At 34.6% G+C, this 15,742-nt stretch overlaps 1 protein-coding gene and 1 long non-coding RNA gene across 2 annotated transcripts; both read left to right on the top strand.

Moving 5' to 3' along the window:
- Positions 1-396: 396 nt before the first annotated feature.
- LOC132726542 (uncharacterized) lies at positions 397-3,728 on the top strand (the record flags this gene model as incomplete). Its single annotated transcript, XM_060711877.1, is given in 4 exon segments — positions 397-557; positions 1,095-1,196; positions 3,074-3,219; positions 3,531-3,728. Coding segments are annotated over 4 exon segments (607 nt in total), but the record flags the coding sequence as incomplete, so codon positions are not given.
- Positions 3,729-12,056: 8,328 nt separating this feature from the next.
- LOC132726543 (uncharacterized) lies at positions 12,057-12,960 on the top strand. Its single transcript, XR_009625209.1, has 2 exons — positions 12,057-12,262; positions 12,785-12,960. It is a non-coding gene; the product is annotated as an uncharacterized LOC132726543 (long non-coding RNA).
- Positions 12,961-15,742: the final 2,782 nt, after the last annotated feature.

The following is a 15,742-nucleotide window of genomic DNA, read 5'->3' as shown; positions in this document are numbered from 1 at the left end:
GATGGGTGTTCGAAATGAATGCGAAAAATCAATAATATTAATGAGTATGTGTTCTCGTTGTACATATTTTTTTGCCACAAACGAGCCTATAGTGTACTTCTCCTTCCGTGCAATTCAAATATTCATGAAAGTTATATTAATGAGCCTCGTCACGACAAAACCAACATAGTGCGTTTGCGACCAGCATGGATCCAGACCAGTCTGCGCATCCGCGCTGTCTGATCAGGATCCATGTTGTTCGCTTACAAACCTAATTATAAGTAGAGAAACTAATAGCGAACAACATGGATCCTGATCAGACTGCGCGGATGCGCAGGCTGGTCTGGATCCATGCTGGTCGCAAACCCATTATGTTGATTTTGTCATGGCGCGGCTCATTCATTCTTGCACTTGTAGGAACTCCGAGGTGAAGTTCCGAATATTCCTAGCTCCACGTGCTGATCGTCTGTTGTCAGTTTCACTTGAACCAATGGCATACGAAGCTGTTAAAACACATTTCGAATCAAATTTACCTTCAAGATATTTCAAACTATCGACATTAAGTGTTAGAAGTACAGGTATAGTAATCATATACTTCATTTTTTTATTGTTTCACTTTATCTTCCCGAGAGTCTTCTTAAAAAATAGTAATACATGTATATGAATAGAAGGACTGTTTACTTACAAACCGTTACATACATAAAGTACCATTAATTGCATAATGTACCGTTCATTTAAGTTACATATAAAATATATATAAAAAATAAATTCCATAGGAATATAAAATAGCCTTCGAGTTGACCCCAATTCAACCCTCATAACTATGTCAATTATAGTATTTTTTGTTTATTTCATGCCCAAACTTAGTGAAGCGGGACTTGTCCGTCCGTGTGTCCTTTGTCCAGTTGTCTGCCCGTGGATTGAAAAAAGCTGTGAAATATTCGGGCATCCATGTCCTATATTTAACAAAATGACGAATCAATGAAATCTGATAAGATACCCAATAGATAGATAGCTAGAATATGATAATGTGGCGTAACATAACAACATACGAGTTTTAATTCAATTTAATGGAGGTGACTTTCGTTATATTCACTTTGTCTATTGTGTTGCAGTAATGTGCGCTTCTTCACAAGTGGTGGAAAATGGAAAGACGTTAACCTTTAATGCAATAAAAATCGGAGAAACTGGTTTCAGCTGGGAAAGATGTTATCCAAGTAAGTTTTATTAGTGTGTAAACTTAATCCAAACTTAATCGGATCAAACATTACATGCATTTATCGTTCGATATTATGAAGTTATTTTACATTGTTGAGTACAATATTGAATTCTATTGGACGAGTACACATCTGTAAAACCTGTATTGGACGAAGCGTAAGCAGAGTCATGTATATGTTTGAGTCCCATAGTACTTTCAGTATTCTGCTTAACGATGTATAATGACCTCTTATTTTCACACCACCATTTTTGAGGGATAAAACATTATAATTGAAGACATCATCAAAAATCAACAGTGTTTTGTATTTTTTAATATCTAAAAAGTAAAAAAATATATACGAATTCAGCCAATAATAGCACTGCAATGATCAGACGAATTTTCAATTTAGTCGTAGTCGGTCAAAAACTTTAATGTAGCCCATATATAATTCAAACAGTTTAAAAGTAATCAACGTGAAATTGGAACACTTGCTTATCTTGACTAGCTGCAGTTGTTAGAAAAGGGGTATAATTCTGAAAGCAATATTTTTAGTTATGTCCCTTTTTAACTTTTGTCAAAAGAGGGTAGTTTACCCACGAGCGGAAACACCGCATGCAGGGCTGTTATATAAGCCATGAAATAAGTATCATTTATTTTATGCTTTTCAGTGGATTACTGATTTATCCGTGAAAATTATATTTGATAATTTCACAGTGAAACTTATCAAAATGTAATTTCACACTTTTCAATGCCGAAACTACTTTTTTAAGATTTTTCCCATGGGGTACCTCAATTTTATTTTTGCTAGCAATTCTGACAATGTCAGGCTGTTTAAAGAAAACGCAAAGCTAAAATTGATAAATAACTTAAATGTCAAAAGTAATAAAAAGAAGAAAACTTACTTCTATTCATTCGAATTCCAATCACCAAGTTTCATTTCTGAATTGTTTGTTTCATTTTTACAGTCTGAAAAATACATTCCTTCCACATGCAAACTGCTCTTGATGACATTTGGGCATATTAAAGTATCCTACAAGCAATAACTGCCGTATGCTTTATGAAAAATTGAAAAGCAATGACAGCTATCAGCTCTTAGAACAAGTTAAATTCCCAGCGTTCCGAGCAAGTTCCAAGTTTTCCATTTTCATAGCTGCTTTTTTATTGTTTTCACATATGTCAACACTTATTTTTTGTCTGTTTCAATCCTCAAATATGTTTTCTTTCTTTTAAAAAGGTGTATGACTAACAAATCCAAATGATTTCCCTCTGAATTAAACACAATTATTTTCCTCCCGTGAAATACACAACTTTAAAAAATGGCTGCCGCTTACATTTAACAAAGGCAGGTCTAATATAAGTTCGCAGTACGTAACAGAAATATGGATGGATGGTTGGAATTTTTCTCATACAAGAATTGTTTGTTTTTATTATTAAAACAAACGATCATTCTTATATTTTTAACAAAATAAATAATATCACTGTCATTTAATGTTGATTGTCGGACTTTTTTTTCAGCTCAAGACTTCTTGTTTATAATGAGAAATTCCGACTAAATGGGACTCTCAATGGGGAAAACGTATTTTAATATTTACGTTAATATTATGGAAATTTCGTTTTAAGTTGTTTTTAGCATAAAATAAAAAGAAAATTTGTTTGTTTGTTGTGTAAGATGTAATTTTATTTCATCTCGTGAACTTTAGAAACAGTATTCTCACTCGTGGCTTCGCCACTCGTGAGAATACTTTTTTTAAAGCCCACTCGATGAAATAAAATTTCATCTTACACACAAACAAACAAATATCCTCTATATAATACACAGATGTTGATTAATATTATTTACAGTTATAAAATTAAGTTTTATATCACAAAAATAAACATTTCACTGCCATGTAACAGATAATAAAGCGTACGCGACCTCCACGTGCAGAGGCGGATATGACGATGGTGCCACGTTCCGAGAGATAAAAATAGCTGAAAATTGTGGAGAGGTTCCGGTATACAACGAATCTGAGAGCACAGTTACTTTGAGAAACTTATCCCAGGTATTGAAACCTATTTCAAAGCTCATGATATGAAATAAGCCTTAAATTGAGCAAGGTCAAAAAATTGTATCTTATCTTATAGTACAAAAAGGTGCGTAAACTATCATGTAAAAAACCCAGTTTGGGCTTCATTGTATATTAAATTGGTTTTAACTCAATACATACAGGACTGTTGCAGTTCCTCTAGACGCTTGTAGAAATAAAGATCACAAAACAGACAAATACGTTTTTTTTCGCCGATTTTACATGTTTCATTCATTACCATACATAAATTGACACCATACTCATATAAAATGTTTTTGTTTGTATAGACGGTGATAACAGAAGAAAATTACAAGACGGTGCTTAGCAACACTGCTAACTTGACGAACCCGGATGTAAACCTCACCGCGGCAGATATTATCTACACCGCAGAGATATTGTACAATTACCTGCAATTTGACACCGTCAATACACCGGAAGTAAGTGAAATACATATAGGCAAGGGACCGGGTACAAGCCCCACATGATTTCTGAATCAAACATTAGCGTATTTTTATGAAAATTATCTTACTAGAAAGTCCAGTCTCTAAGTTTAATGATTATGAAGACATGCATAGTAAATTATCAAACCTCAGAAATGAAAAAAAAATCTGTTAAAAGAAGACAAAAAAATATGTTTTATGGATGATGGATTGAAAAAATTTAAGACGCTTATCATCTGGAGACAATAGCGCAAAATGTGAAATAATTTGTCCGTCCGTCCAGCTGCCTCACTTTATGTCCGTAGACTTGAAGAAAAACAATGACATGTTTGGGTATCTAGTTCAGGTGTAAATTCGTACAATAAAACTTGCTACTCCCATTTTGTTTCTTAATATTATCAAAATGATAACTAAAGATACACTTTGCTCATCTTTGAGTAAAATATTTAAATCAACAGAAATTTATTGAAATCTATGAAATTCTTACTGAATTTGTCTAATTGGAAGAAAAGAATGAATAAAGTATGTATGGGAAACTGCGTTCCCCCTTTCTTTTAAAAAAAAACAAAAAAAAAAACAAAAAAAAAAAAAAAAGCCAGTTTTTTAAAAGAAAATATACATTTTCATTGCCATAATATAGTGTGTAAAAGTTGAAAAATAACACATCAAATTTGTATAAAAGTCAAAATTTTTTTTTTATATTTACAAAAAAGAGTGTGAAATTATCAAAATTTTAAAAATTAAATCTGAGCATAGTTATTTTAAAATGTGTTAAAATTGAAAATTTATATCTCTTTTTTTAAGGGTTTGGAAAAGGAAATAAGAAAGTTTTAAATATTCTTTTTTCTTCTATATAATGATGGAAACAGTGTTTGAGATTGTAAATAACGTGCTTAAGGCGGGATCAAATGTTATTGACACAGCACAGAGGATTACAAATGCTGCCAATAGGTAACGCTTTCCGCTTTACTCAACATTTTTCCATTCGTATTCAAAAACCAGTTACTTAACTTCACATTTTTCAATTCGTATCAAAAGACCAGTTACATTTCTCCACATTTTTCAGTTCGTATAAAAAACAGTTACTTTACTCCACATTTTTCCATTCGTATCAAAAAGACCAGTTACTTTACTCACGGATTTATCCGTGCTTTACTCCACATTTTTCCATTCGTATCAAAAGACCAGTTATTTTACTCCACATTTTTCCGTTCGTATCAAAAGACCAGTTACTTTATTCTACATTTTCCCCAATCGTATCAAAAGACCAGTTATTATCTCGACATATAACCGTTCGTATAAAAAGCTTTCTTTACTCCACATTTTTCCGCTCGTATAAAAAAACACAATTACTTTATTCCACATTTTCCCGTTCGCATCAAAAGACCAGTTACTTTACTCAAACTTTGCACACTTGTTCACCATCATGACCCCAACCTATAGACAGGAGGAGGTAACTGTATCAAGCATTTTGACATAATTATGCCCCTTTTTCGACTTAGAATTTACGTTAAAGTTAATATTTTCGAAGTCCATTGACATATGGGTTTGAAACTTTGCACACTTGTTCACCATCATGACCCCAACATGTAGACAGGAGGAAGTAACTGTATCAAGCATTTTGACAGAATTGTGCGCCTTTTTCGACTTAAATTTAAGTTAAAGTTTTTGTAATACCTCAAATATTTTCAAAATCCATTGACATAGGGCTTTGAAACTTTGCACACTTGTTCACCATCATAACCCCAACTTGTAGACAGGAGGAGGTAACTGTATCAAGCATTTTGTCAGAATTATGCCCCTTTTTCGACCTAGAATTTACGTTAAAGATTTTTGTAATACCTCAAATATTTTCAAAATCCATTGACATATGGGTTTGAAACTTTGCACACTTTTTCACCATCATGACCCCAACCTGAAGACAAGAGGAGGTAACTGTATCAAGCATTTAGACAGAATTATGCCCCTTTTTCGACCTAGAATTTATGTTCAAGTTTGCATACCACCCCCGATTATTTTCATATTCTATTGACATCTGGCTTTGAAACAATTTGAAATATTATACTCTTCTTTGAGAGCATAATAGGACTCTCAAGGCCTATAACTGTAACATGTTTTTAAAGAAAAATTTTGCCCTTTTGTAAACTTAGAAAATTTAACATTATCAAGGCTCTTATACTATCAAGCACTTAGAATAGTCGAGCGTTGCTGTCCTACCGACAGCTCATGTAACCATTTGTATCAAAGGCAAGTTACTTCACTCGACATTTTACCGTTTGTATCAAAAGGCCAGTTACTTTACTCGGCATTTTACCGTTTGTATCAAAAGACCAGAAAAAATTTACTGGATTTTTTTTGTTCGTATCAAAAGACCATTTACTTTACTCGAAATTTTACCATTATGTGGTTTACTTGACATTTGACTCTAAATATATATCAAACTATAATTCATACTATAACAATAATATACGGTAAAATAATATGCATCAAATTATCGTTGACTTTACACGACAATTTGCCATTGCTTAGTTTACTTGACATCTGACCAAAGTATTAGTTAGTTTACTCAACAATTAACTGTTAATATGTATCAAATAATCATTGACTTTATAAGACAGCTTACTATTACGTAATTTACTTGCCTTCTTGCCTTAAATAAGTATCAAACTATCATTTAATTTACTCGTCATTTTGCTGTAAATATGTATTGAACTCGTTTGGTCATGACCAAGATACAGCCATCTTATAGTTTGTAATTGAAAATTATATATACATGTATATGATTTGATACTTACCGTGGCCAAGTGGCTTAGGTCGTTGACTTCAAACCACTTGCCCCTCACGCTCTGGGGACGAATCACGACACGAACTTTCGTTTCTTTCATGTGAGGAACCTATTCGTCGGTTGTTCTTCTCGGCTGTCCGTCTGTGCCTGAAATAATGCACGGAAGGGCACCTTATGTCTTCCTTCACCAGTAAAGCTGGAAAATCGCCATATGACCTATACTTTGTTGGTGCGATGTAAAAAACCAACTAAATAATGTATTAAGTTATCATTCCTTTTACTCGATATTTTGCCGTAAATATGTATTAACTGTATGTGAGAAGATAGCAGTGAACAGTGAGCTAAGCAAAAAGGCATTTCAATTTATATAGGGAAGGTAATGATCTGCTGTAATGCTCAGCTGTTTTAAGCATCTAGCAGGGCATTCCTAAATATAGTGTAAAATGCTCTGCTGCAATAGTCAGCTGTCTTGGCAATCTAGCAGAGCATTCCTAGCTTTAGTGAAAAATGCTCTGCTGGAACGCTCAGCTGGCTAGGCAATCTAGCAGTGCATTACTAAATATAGTGTTAAAATGCTCTGCTGGAATGCTCAGCTGGCTAGCTAAGCTGGCTAGGCAATCTAGCAGGGCATTACTAAATATAGTGTAAAAATGCTCTGCTGTAATGCTAAGCTGGCTAGGCAATCTAGCAGGACATTACTAAATATAGTGTACAAATGCTATTCTGTAATGCTAAGCTGGCTAGGCAATCTAGCAGGGCATTACTTAATATAGTGTAAAAATGCTCTGCTGGAATGCTAAGCTGGCTAGGCAATCTAGCAGGGCATTCCTAAATAAAGTGAAAAAATGCTCTGCTGGAATGCTAAGCTGGCTAGGCAATCTACCAGAGCATTACTTAATATAGTGTAAAAATGCTCTGCTGGAATGCTAAGCTGGGTAGGCAATCTAGCAGGACATTACTAAATACAGTGTAAAAATGCTCTGCTGGAATGCTAAGCTGGCTAGGCAATCTAGCAGAGCATTAGTAAATATATTGAACAAATGCTTTTCTGGAATGCAAAGCTGGCTAGGCAATCTAGCAGGACATTACTAAATACAGTGTAAAAATGCTCTGCCGGAATGCTAAGCTGGCAGGGCAATCTAGCAGAGCATTACTAAATATATTGAACAAATGCTTTTCTGGAATGCTAAGCTGGCTAGGCAATCTAGCAGGGCATTACTAAATATAGTGTAAAAATGCCTCTGCTTGAATGCTAAGCTGGCTAGGCAATCTAGCAGGGCATTACTAAATAAAGTGTAAAAAATGCTCTGCTGGAATGCTAAGCTGGCTAGGCAATCTAGCAGAGCATTACTAAATATATTGAACAAATGCTTTCTGGAATGCTAAGCTGGCTAGGCAATCTAGCAGGGCATTACTAAATATAGTGTAAAAATGCTCTGCTTGAATGCTAAGCTGGCTAGGCAATCTAGCAGGGCATTACTAAATAAAGTGTAAAAATGCTCTGCTGGAATGCTAAGCTGGCTTGGCAATCTAGCAGGGCATTACTAAATAAAGTGTTAAAATGCTCTGCAGGAATGCTCAGCTGGCTAGGCACTATAGCAGAGCATTCCTTAATATAGTGAAAAAATGCTCTGGTGGAATGCTCTGGTAGAATGCTCAGCTGGCTAGGCAATCTAACAGGGCATTACTAAATAAGGTGTAAAAATGCTCTGGTGGAATGCTAAGCTGGCTAGGCAATCTAGCAAGGCATTCCTAAATATAGTTAAAAAATGCTCTGCTGGAATGCTCAGTTGGCAGACTGATTCTGAGTTCCAAGATTTATTGTTGCCAAAGTTTTATTGACATTTTCGACTTCTAGGCAATTCTGAGGCACTCGCAGACTTTCAGGAATTTTCGGTGCAAATAGAAATAATGATATTTTTGACTTCTAAGGACCTTTAAGAGACTATTTCATTGTCCTGCGACTTTTTGAAGGACACTCGCAGACTTTCAGGAATTTTGGTGCAAATGCTGATATTGACAATTAAGACTTCTAGGGACCCTCAAGAGTCCATTTTGGTCGTCTGCCATTGTTTCTTGGACACTCGCAGACTTTCAGGAATTTTGGTGCCAATGCTGATATTGACAATTAAGACTTCTAGGGACCCTCAAGAGTCCATTTTGGTCGTCTGCCATTGATTCTTGGACACTCGCAGACTTTCAGGAATGGTTGGTGCCAATGGAAATTTTCATATTTTTGACTTCTAGGGACCTTTAAGAGTCCATTTCATTGGCCTGCAGCGTATTGTTGAACACTCGCAGACTTTCAGGAAAGTTTGGTGCCAATAGAGATGATGGCAATTTTTACTTCTAGGGACCCGCCAGAGTCCATTTTTATGGTCTGCGACTGAATCTGGGACATTCGCAGACTTTCAGGAATCTCTGGTGCCAATGGAGATAATGACATTTTTGACTTCTAGCGACATCCCAGAGTTCATTTCGCAGGTCTGCGACTGATTTTGGGACACTTGCAGACTTTTAGGAATGTTGATGCCAATGGAGATAATGACATTTCTGACATTTAGGGAACCGCCAGAGTACATTTCTTGGGTCTGCGACTGATTCCTTAAGACTCGCAGACTTTCAGGATGTTTAGTGCCATTGCAGATCATGACTTTTTTACTTTTAAGGACCCCTTAGTCATAAGCAGAGCATTTTTACCCTAAAATGTCATTATCTGCATTAGCACCAAAAATTCCTGAAAGTCTGCAAGTGCCCAATAATCAGTCGCAGACCAACGAAAAAGACTCTGGATGGTCAAAAATGTCATAAATTGTAATTATCTCTATTGGCACCAACAATTCCTGAAAGTCTGTGACTGTCCAAGATTAAGTCGCAGACCAAAAAATGGACCCTGGATGGTCCCTAGAAGTAAAAAATGTCATTATCTGCCTTGACATCAAAAATTCCTGAAAGTCTGTGAGTGCCTCAGAATCAGTCAATGTCATTATCTGCATTGGCACTAAATATTTCAGAAAGTCTACGAGTGCCAAATAATCAGTTGTAGACAAACGAAATTTATACTTTATTTAAGAATGCCCTGCTAGTTTGCCTAGACAGCTCAGCATTCCGGCAGAACATTTTTACACTAATTTTCAGAATGCTTTGCTGGATTGCCTAGCCAGCTGAGCATTTTTAACACTATATTTAGGAATGCCCTGCTAGACTGCTAAGCTAGCTGAGCATACCAGCAGAGCATTTTTTGCACTATATTTTGGAACGCTCTGCTAGATTGCTTAGCCAGCTGAGCTTGCCAGCAGATCATTTTTACACTATATTTAGGAATGCTCTGCTGGATTGCCTAGCCAGCTGAGCATTTTTAACACTATATTTAGGAATGCCCTTCTAGATTGCCTAGCCAGCTGAGCAATTCAGCAGAGCATTTTTACACTATATTTTGGAATTTTCCGCTAGATTGCTTAGCCAGCTGAGCATTACAGCTAAGCATTTTTACACTATATTTAGGAATGCCTTGCTAGGTTGCCTAGTCAGCTGAGCATACGAGCAGATCACGTTTACACTATATTTTGGAATGCCCGCTAGATTGCTTAGCCAGCTGAGCATAAACAGCAGAGCATTTTTACACTATATTTTGGAATGCCCCGCTAGATTGCTTAGCCAGCTGAGCATAACAGCAGAGCATCTTTACACTATATTTTGGAATGCCCCCGCTAGATTGCTTAGCCAGCTGAGCATAACAGCAGAGCTTTTTTACACTATATTTTGGAATGCTCCGCTAGATTGCTTAGCCAGCTGAGTATAACAGCAGAGTTTTTTTACACTATATTTAGGAATGCCCTGCTAGATTGCCTAGCCAGCTGAGCATACCAGCAGAGCATTGTTACGCTATATTTTGGAACGTCCCGCTAGATTGCCTAGCCAGCTGAGCATACCAGCAGAGCATTTTTACACTATATTTAGTAATGGCCTGCTAGATTGCTTACCCAGCTGAGCATACCAGCAAAGCATTTCTACACTTTATTTTGGAATGCTCTGCTAGATTGCTTATCCAGCTGAGCATAACAGCAGATCATTGATTTCCCTATATAAATCGTAATGCCTTTTTGCTTAGCTCACTGTTAACTGCTAACTTCTCACATACGTATTAACTTCTCATTTAGTTTACTCGACTTTTTGCCGTAAATACGTATTAGATTACCATTGACTTTACTCGACATTTGATTGTAAATACATGTATGTTTCAAATTATGAAACTATCATTTGCATTGAAGTTTGTAGCGAAAGAAAAGATCGTTGGCATACTCAAAATTTTACTTTAAGTATCAAATCATATACATGTACATGTATATTTAATTTTCAATTACAAACAATAAGATGGCTGTATCTTGGACATAACCAAACGAGTATTTAATCTCTTTCATTTTCCTTTTAAATTAGCATTTTGTCTGACACTGTCGAACTTTAGTCAAATTGGTAATTTCAGAATAATTTTATCTGTGGACGACTTAACCAACAATCTCGCTCTGCTTGGCAAAAGTAACGCCCAATTTATTCAAGATCTCGTTGTTAGCGAGATTTGGCAGCAGACGGGTAATGAAAACAATGTCACGATTGGTATCAGTCTCGATAAAACTAATAATATAGAGATAAAGAAGGATGAATTAAGTCCAGTTAGGGAACCAGGCAACGTTGAGGTACCGGATACGGACACGGCGATTTATCTGACCAAGTCACTTCTTGAAGGTAACCAGAAACTTTTTAATTTTCAAAACAAAGTTAGACCATTCGTTATATTTAAGTAAATCAGTAACTGCCAAGTTTACACCGGCATGACCGTCCGCACCCTGATAAAAGTCAAAAGCATTTGTTTCAGTAATTAAAGGGCCGTTAAACCATAGATGCTTTTATTTTTATTTATCAAAAACTTTTCATTCTTGGTGTCCTATGATGTAAACGGTGATTAAAAAAATCAACTGATATCGTTTTGATTGAAAATATGTAAGTGTACTTTCAGGAAAAAAGAACAAAGTTAACGTTTCAAATATACGGAAAATACGGATTTTTTTCTTAAACAATAAATTTTAAAGGTAAACATTAAAATGGTGCAGCTCGTTTACGAAAACAACCCAACCCCAAACCTCATTTTGGGGATGATTTCTAAGCGTTTTTAACCCTTATAAGGGAGGGCGTTTTTATAATCGATTTCGCCCCGAATAGGAGGAAGCAGTTTATGGGCCCAAAATTTAGAGTCGGTACAAAAATTTTAATGTTTAAAAAAAAAATGTTGAATCGGGTCTGGGGTTTTCCCTCATTTAACATTTTTTATACATATAACTAGTTTTTCATTTCATAATTCAAAATTTCTATGGGTAATATATTTAAAAGGATTTTTTTTCAACCTACTTTTATAAAATTATTGTAACGGGGAAATCTTAATAAGCAAGTTTGACATTTTTATTGGATATTTAACGGTTCTAAAAATTTATATTTAAAAAACTTATACCTTTTACAAGGTCTTGTCCAAAAGGTTGTTTTGTCCAAAAGAGATGTATGCTTGTCAATGCAGGGTTATGGCCTTTAAACTTGATTCCTGCCTTGTTGCTTTAAGACAAGTTTACTACATTTTTCATTTTTTTTGTTTCAGAAAAGCGACAATCTTGTATGCGCTTACTGGAATTATTCCGCTAACGAAGATGCCGGAGGTTGGAATACCAAAGGCTGCACGTTAGTCTCGAACGAGTATGGCCGAGTTGTTTGCAAGTGTAATCACCTTACCAATTTTGCTGTGCTCATAGTAAGTATGAAGAATCTTCCTATTTTTGTAAAAAAAAGAAATTTAAAATAATTATGACGTCATAAAAATTGGAATGTTTTATTGGTATTTACCTAGAAAGCAGAAATTTCCGGCGTTACAAAATTGTAATACTGAATAAGCCACGGAGGTTTTTTAAAAAAAAAAATATTTTAAGTAATATTACCATTCGAAATAAAAATTTATATGTAATGAAAACTGAAAAAAAAAAACCCAACAACAATAGGGATATCATTAGGTTTTATGATATTTTATTGTTTATTTTTACATGATATATTAATATAACTTTATATAAATATCTTAAGCGCACATACAATGTACATGTATACAAAAAGGGATGGACCAAAAGTTATACCAACTTTATCTCGGATCCTTTCCATAAAAGAAAAGCATAATGGAAATATGTAAGAAAATACTATTTTATATATCAAAAACTGACGTTGTTACAATACATTCGAAGTAAATTAGTAAATCAGACATATTTTCATCTCATTTGTATATTAGGACCTGGAAGCTGGGGGTATCTCCGACACAGACAAGCTCGTTTTAGGCATCATTACAAAAATTGGACTTATTATCTCAATCATCGGCCTTGGGATCACAATTTTGACGTTCCTGATGTTTAAGTAAGTAAAATATTTGTTTAAAATGATGTACATGTATATCTGTTTGTTTTTTTTTCTTTAAAAAAATCCTCTGAAGGTCTAAGGTTTGTCAGTTTGTTTATGTTGGGTTTGTCACACCAAAATTGTAAAGGTGGATGAAGGTCTCAGGTGCCCATTTCGTCATGAGTGTGCACATGAGTAGAACAACCGACGTTCATAAAGCTAGCTGCACAGCTATTTCACACATGATAGAATCTAAAGTTCCTGACGATATTTGAATCTACAGCAGTGAGCAGCAATTTCTTGAAGCCGGTGACCACCCCGCCAACGAGACCTCTATAGGGTTCACTCGTGTATGATTCATATTAATTAATTAATTCTTTTATCTATTCATTCATTCATTCATTCATTCATTCATTCATTCATTCATTCTTTCATTCATTCATTCATTCATTTAAATTTCATCAATAAACAAACATTATTAAATTAACATATTTAATAAAACACAAAATCAGTTTCTGAATTATACGAAAGGTACCATTTATGATGTAAAGAAAAGTGACTAGAGTTTGAAATGAAGTAAAAGAATGAAAAATATGGTCCTATTCTGCTGGCGCTTTTTAATGTAAAGAAAATAAATGATGATTAAATTTTAGACAAAAGACAATTGTATAAGTAATAAACAATAATCGCATTTGAGCAAGAGAGTATAAATGTAGTAAAATGTAATTAATAAGAAATAATATATTAATGATAATACAATATTAAGCTCTTGTTTATTACTTTTCTGATATAAATTACATGGTTTAAATATTTAAAGGCCCAGTATATCCAGAAATGCTATCATTTTTTCTCTATCAAAAACTATATAATATTTTTAGCTCGACTATTCGATAAGAATAAGTAGAGCTATTGTAGTCACCCGAGCGTCGGCGTCGGCGTCAGTGTCGGCGTCTGCGTCGGCGTAACCACTTATGTTAAAGTTTTTGTAATAGTTCAAATATTTTCAAAGTCCATTGACATATGGCTTTGAAACTTTGCACACTTGTTCACCATCATGACCCCAACCTGTAGGCAGGAGGAGGTAACTCTATCAAGCATTTTGACAGAATTATGCCCCTTTTTCGACTTAGAATTTACGTTAAAGTTTATGTAATAGTTCAAATATTTTCAAAGTTCATTGACATATGGCTTTGAAACTTTGCACACTTGTTCACCATCATGACCCTAACCTGTAGACAGGAGGAGGTAACTCTATCAAGCATTTTGACAAAATTATGCCCCTTTTTCGACTTAGAATTTACGTTAATTTTTTTGTAATAGTTCAAGTATTTCCAAAGTCCATTGACATATGGCTTTGAAACTTTGCACACTTGTTCACCATCATGACCCCAACCTGTAAACAGGAGGAGGTAACTGTATCAAGCATTTTTTTTACTATCAAGCACTAAGAATAGTCGAGCTTTGCTGTCCTACCGACAGCTCTTGTTTTGTATCTTGTTACAGTTTCAAAAACAAACAAAAAATAAACTCACGACATAGATAGATAAACTATCGTTTAGTTACTTTGCTCTAATGAGTATTTTGAATGGAAGTCAAAATACTACTTTGTTTACATGTTGCCTACTAAAGGTAGCTACACATTTACTGCAATATTCAGCTCAACTTTTTAACGTTGTTTAATACATTTAATATGCTCTAAATCCATTTATAGAACACACGTTTAAAAGTTTCTAAAAAAAGTATATAGATTTCTGTGGACATAATGTGCCTTTAACAATAAATATTACGTCATTTGTTATTCATAAGATGAAATACATGTCGGCAATTAATAATTCGAAAAGCACTTTGCTAAAAACTATGTACATTTATTCGCAGAAGTTGCCCAAAGCCATAATTATTGTATAATGATATTTTCAATGAATATTTTCATTTTTAAGATAACAATTCCTTCGTGTTTTTGAAACAGCCATTTTTACGCTTACTTTACGTTTGTAATTGACTGTGAAGCACTTTGTCTGAAATGCTTCAAACACATTACTTTTTTCATTGTCAGCTTCTTTCAAAAGTCTCATGTGCATTAACAAATGTAACTAATTAAGACACCACAAAGTAATGGATAAGTTCCCTTCACTCACTGTGCTTTGTCTGATTTAAAAAAGAGTCGTCATCCCTACTTCAAAATTGTGTACATGTATGGATTAAATTTTTATTAAAATTGAATTCTGTACTTATGTAACTATGTATAATTTCCTTAAGATATATTTGTTGGCAAATCTCCGCACTTAAAAAATCTGTGACCCGTTTATTCAAATTTTTCAGTAATAAGTAATGCTAAATCGTTTTTCCGTTTTTCTAAACTGTTCATGTACCGCCTATTTGTGACTGATATCCAAAAATTCACCTGCCCCTCTTCAAGAACGGGCAGCTTTGCATCGTTCAGGAAAGACCCAACTCTTACTTTCGCCTAAATTTTGATCTTATTATTTTCCCTTTAGATAAGGAGATTCGGAAAACCCTCCCACATAAACAATGGTATGTACACTCATTTCTGACAGACACCGCAGAGTTTTCTTTCTATTAGTTTGCTACAATTGCGTAAAAGACTTTTCGAACAGTTCTTCCATTGTTAATCTTATCCAGAGTTACTTTATTGAGATGACTTTTGATAAATTTTATTTTGTCGTCTGCCCCTATCCCTTGTTATGACGTCACTAAGCGTGGTCTCCTGTTGTCTCTTTAAGAACGTGCAGAAGGCTTCATTTTTCTAACGACATTGTAACACTGTCAACATCATTGGAGAACGATCCGTTTCTTCGATCAAAGTCTTGCATTTTAACGTGTTAATAGGGAAACC

This window comes from Ruditapes philippinarum, unplaced genomic scaffold (assembly GCF_026571515.1).
Source record: "Ruditapes philippinarum isolate M1 unplaced genomic scaffold, ASM2657151v2 ctg19160_1_1_1_1, whole genome shotgun sequence".
Lineage (NCBI taxonomy): Eukaryota > Metazoa > Mollusca > Bivalvia > Venerida > Veneridae > Ruditapes > Ruditapes philippinarum.
The sequence above is the reverse complement of the archived record's forward strand: the minus strand, read 5'-3'. Positions and strand labels throughout refer to the sequence as shown.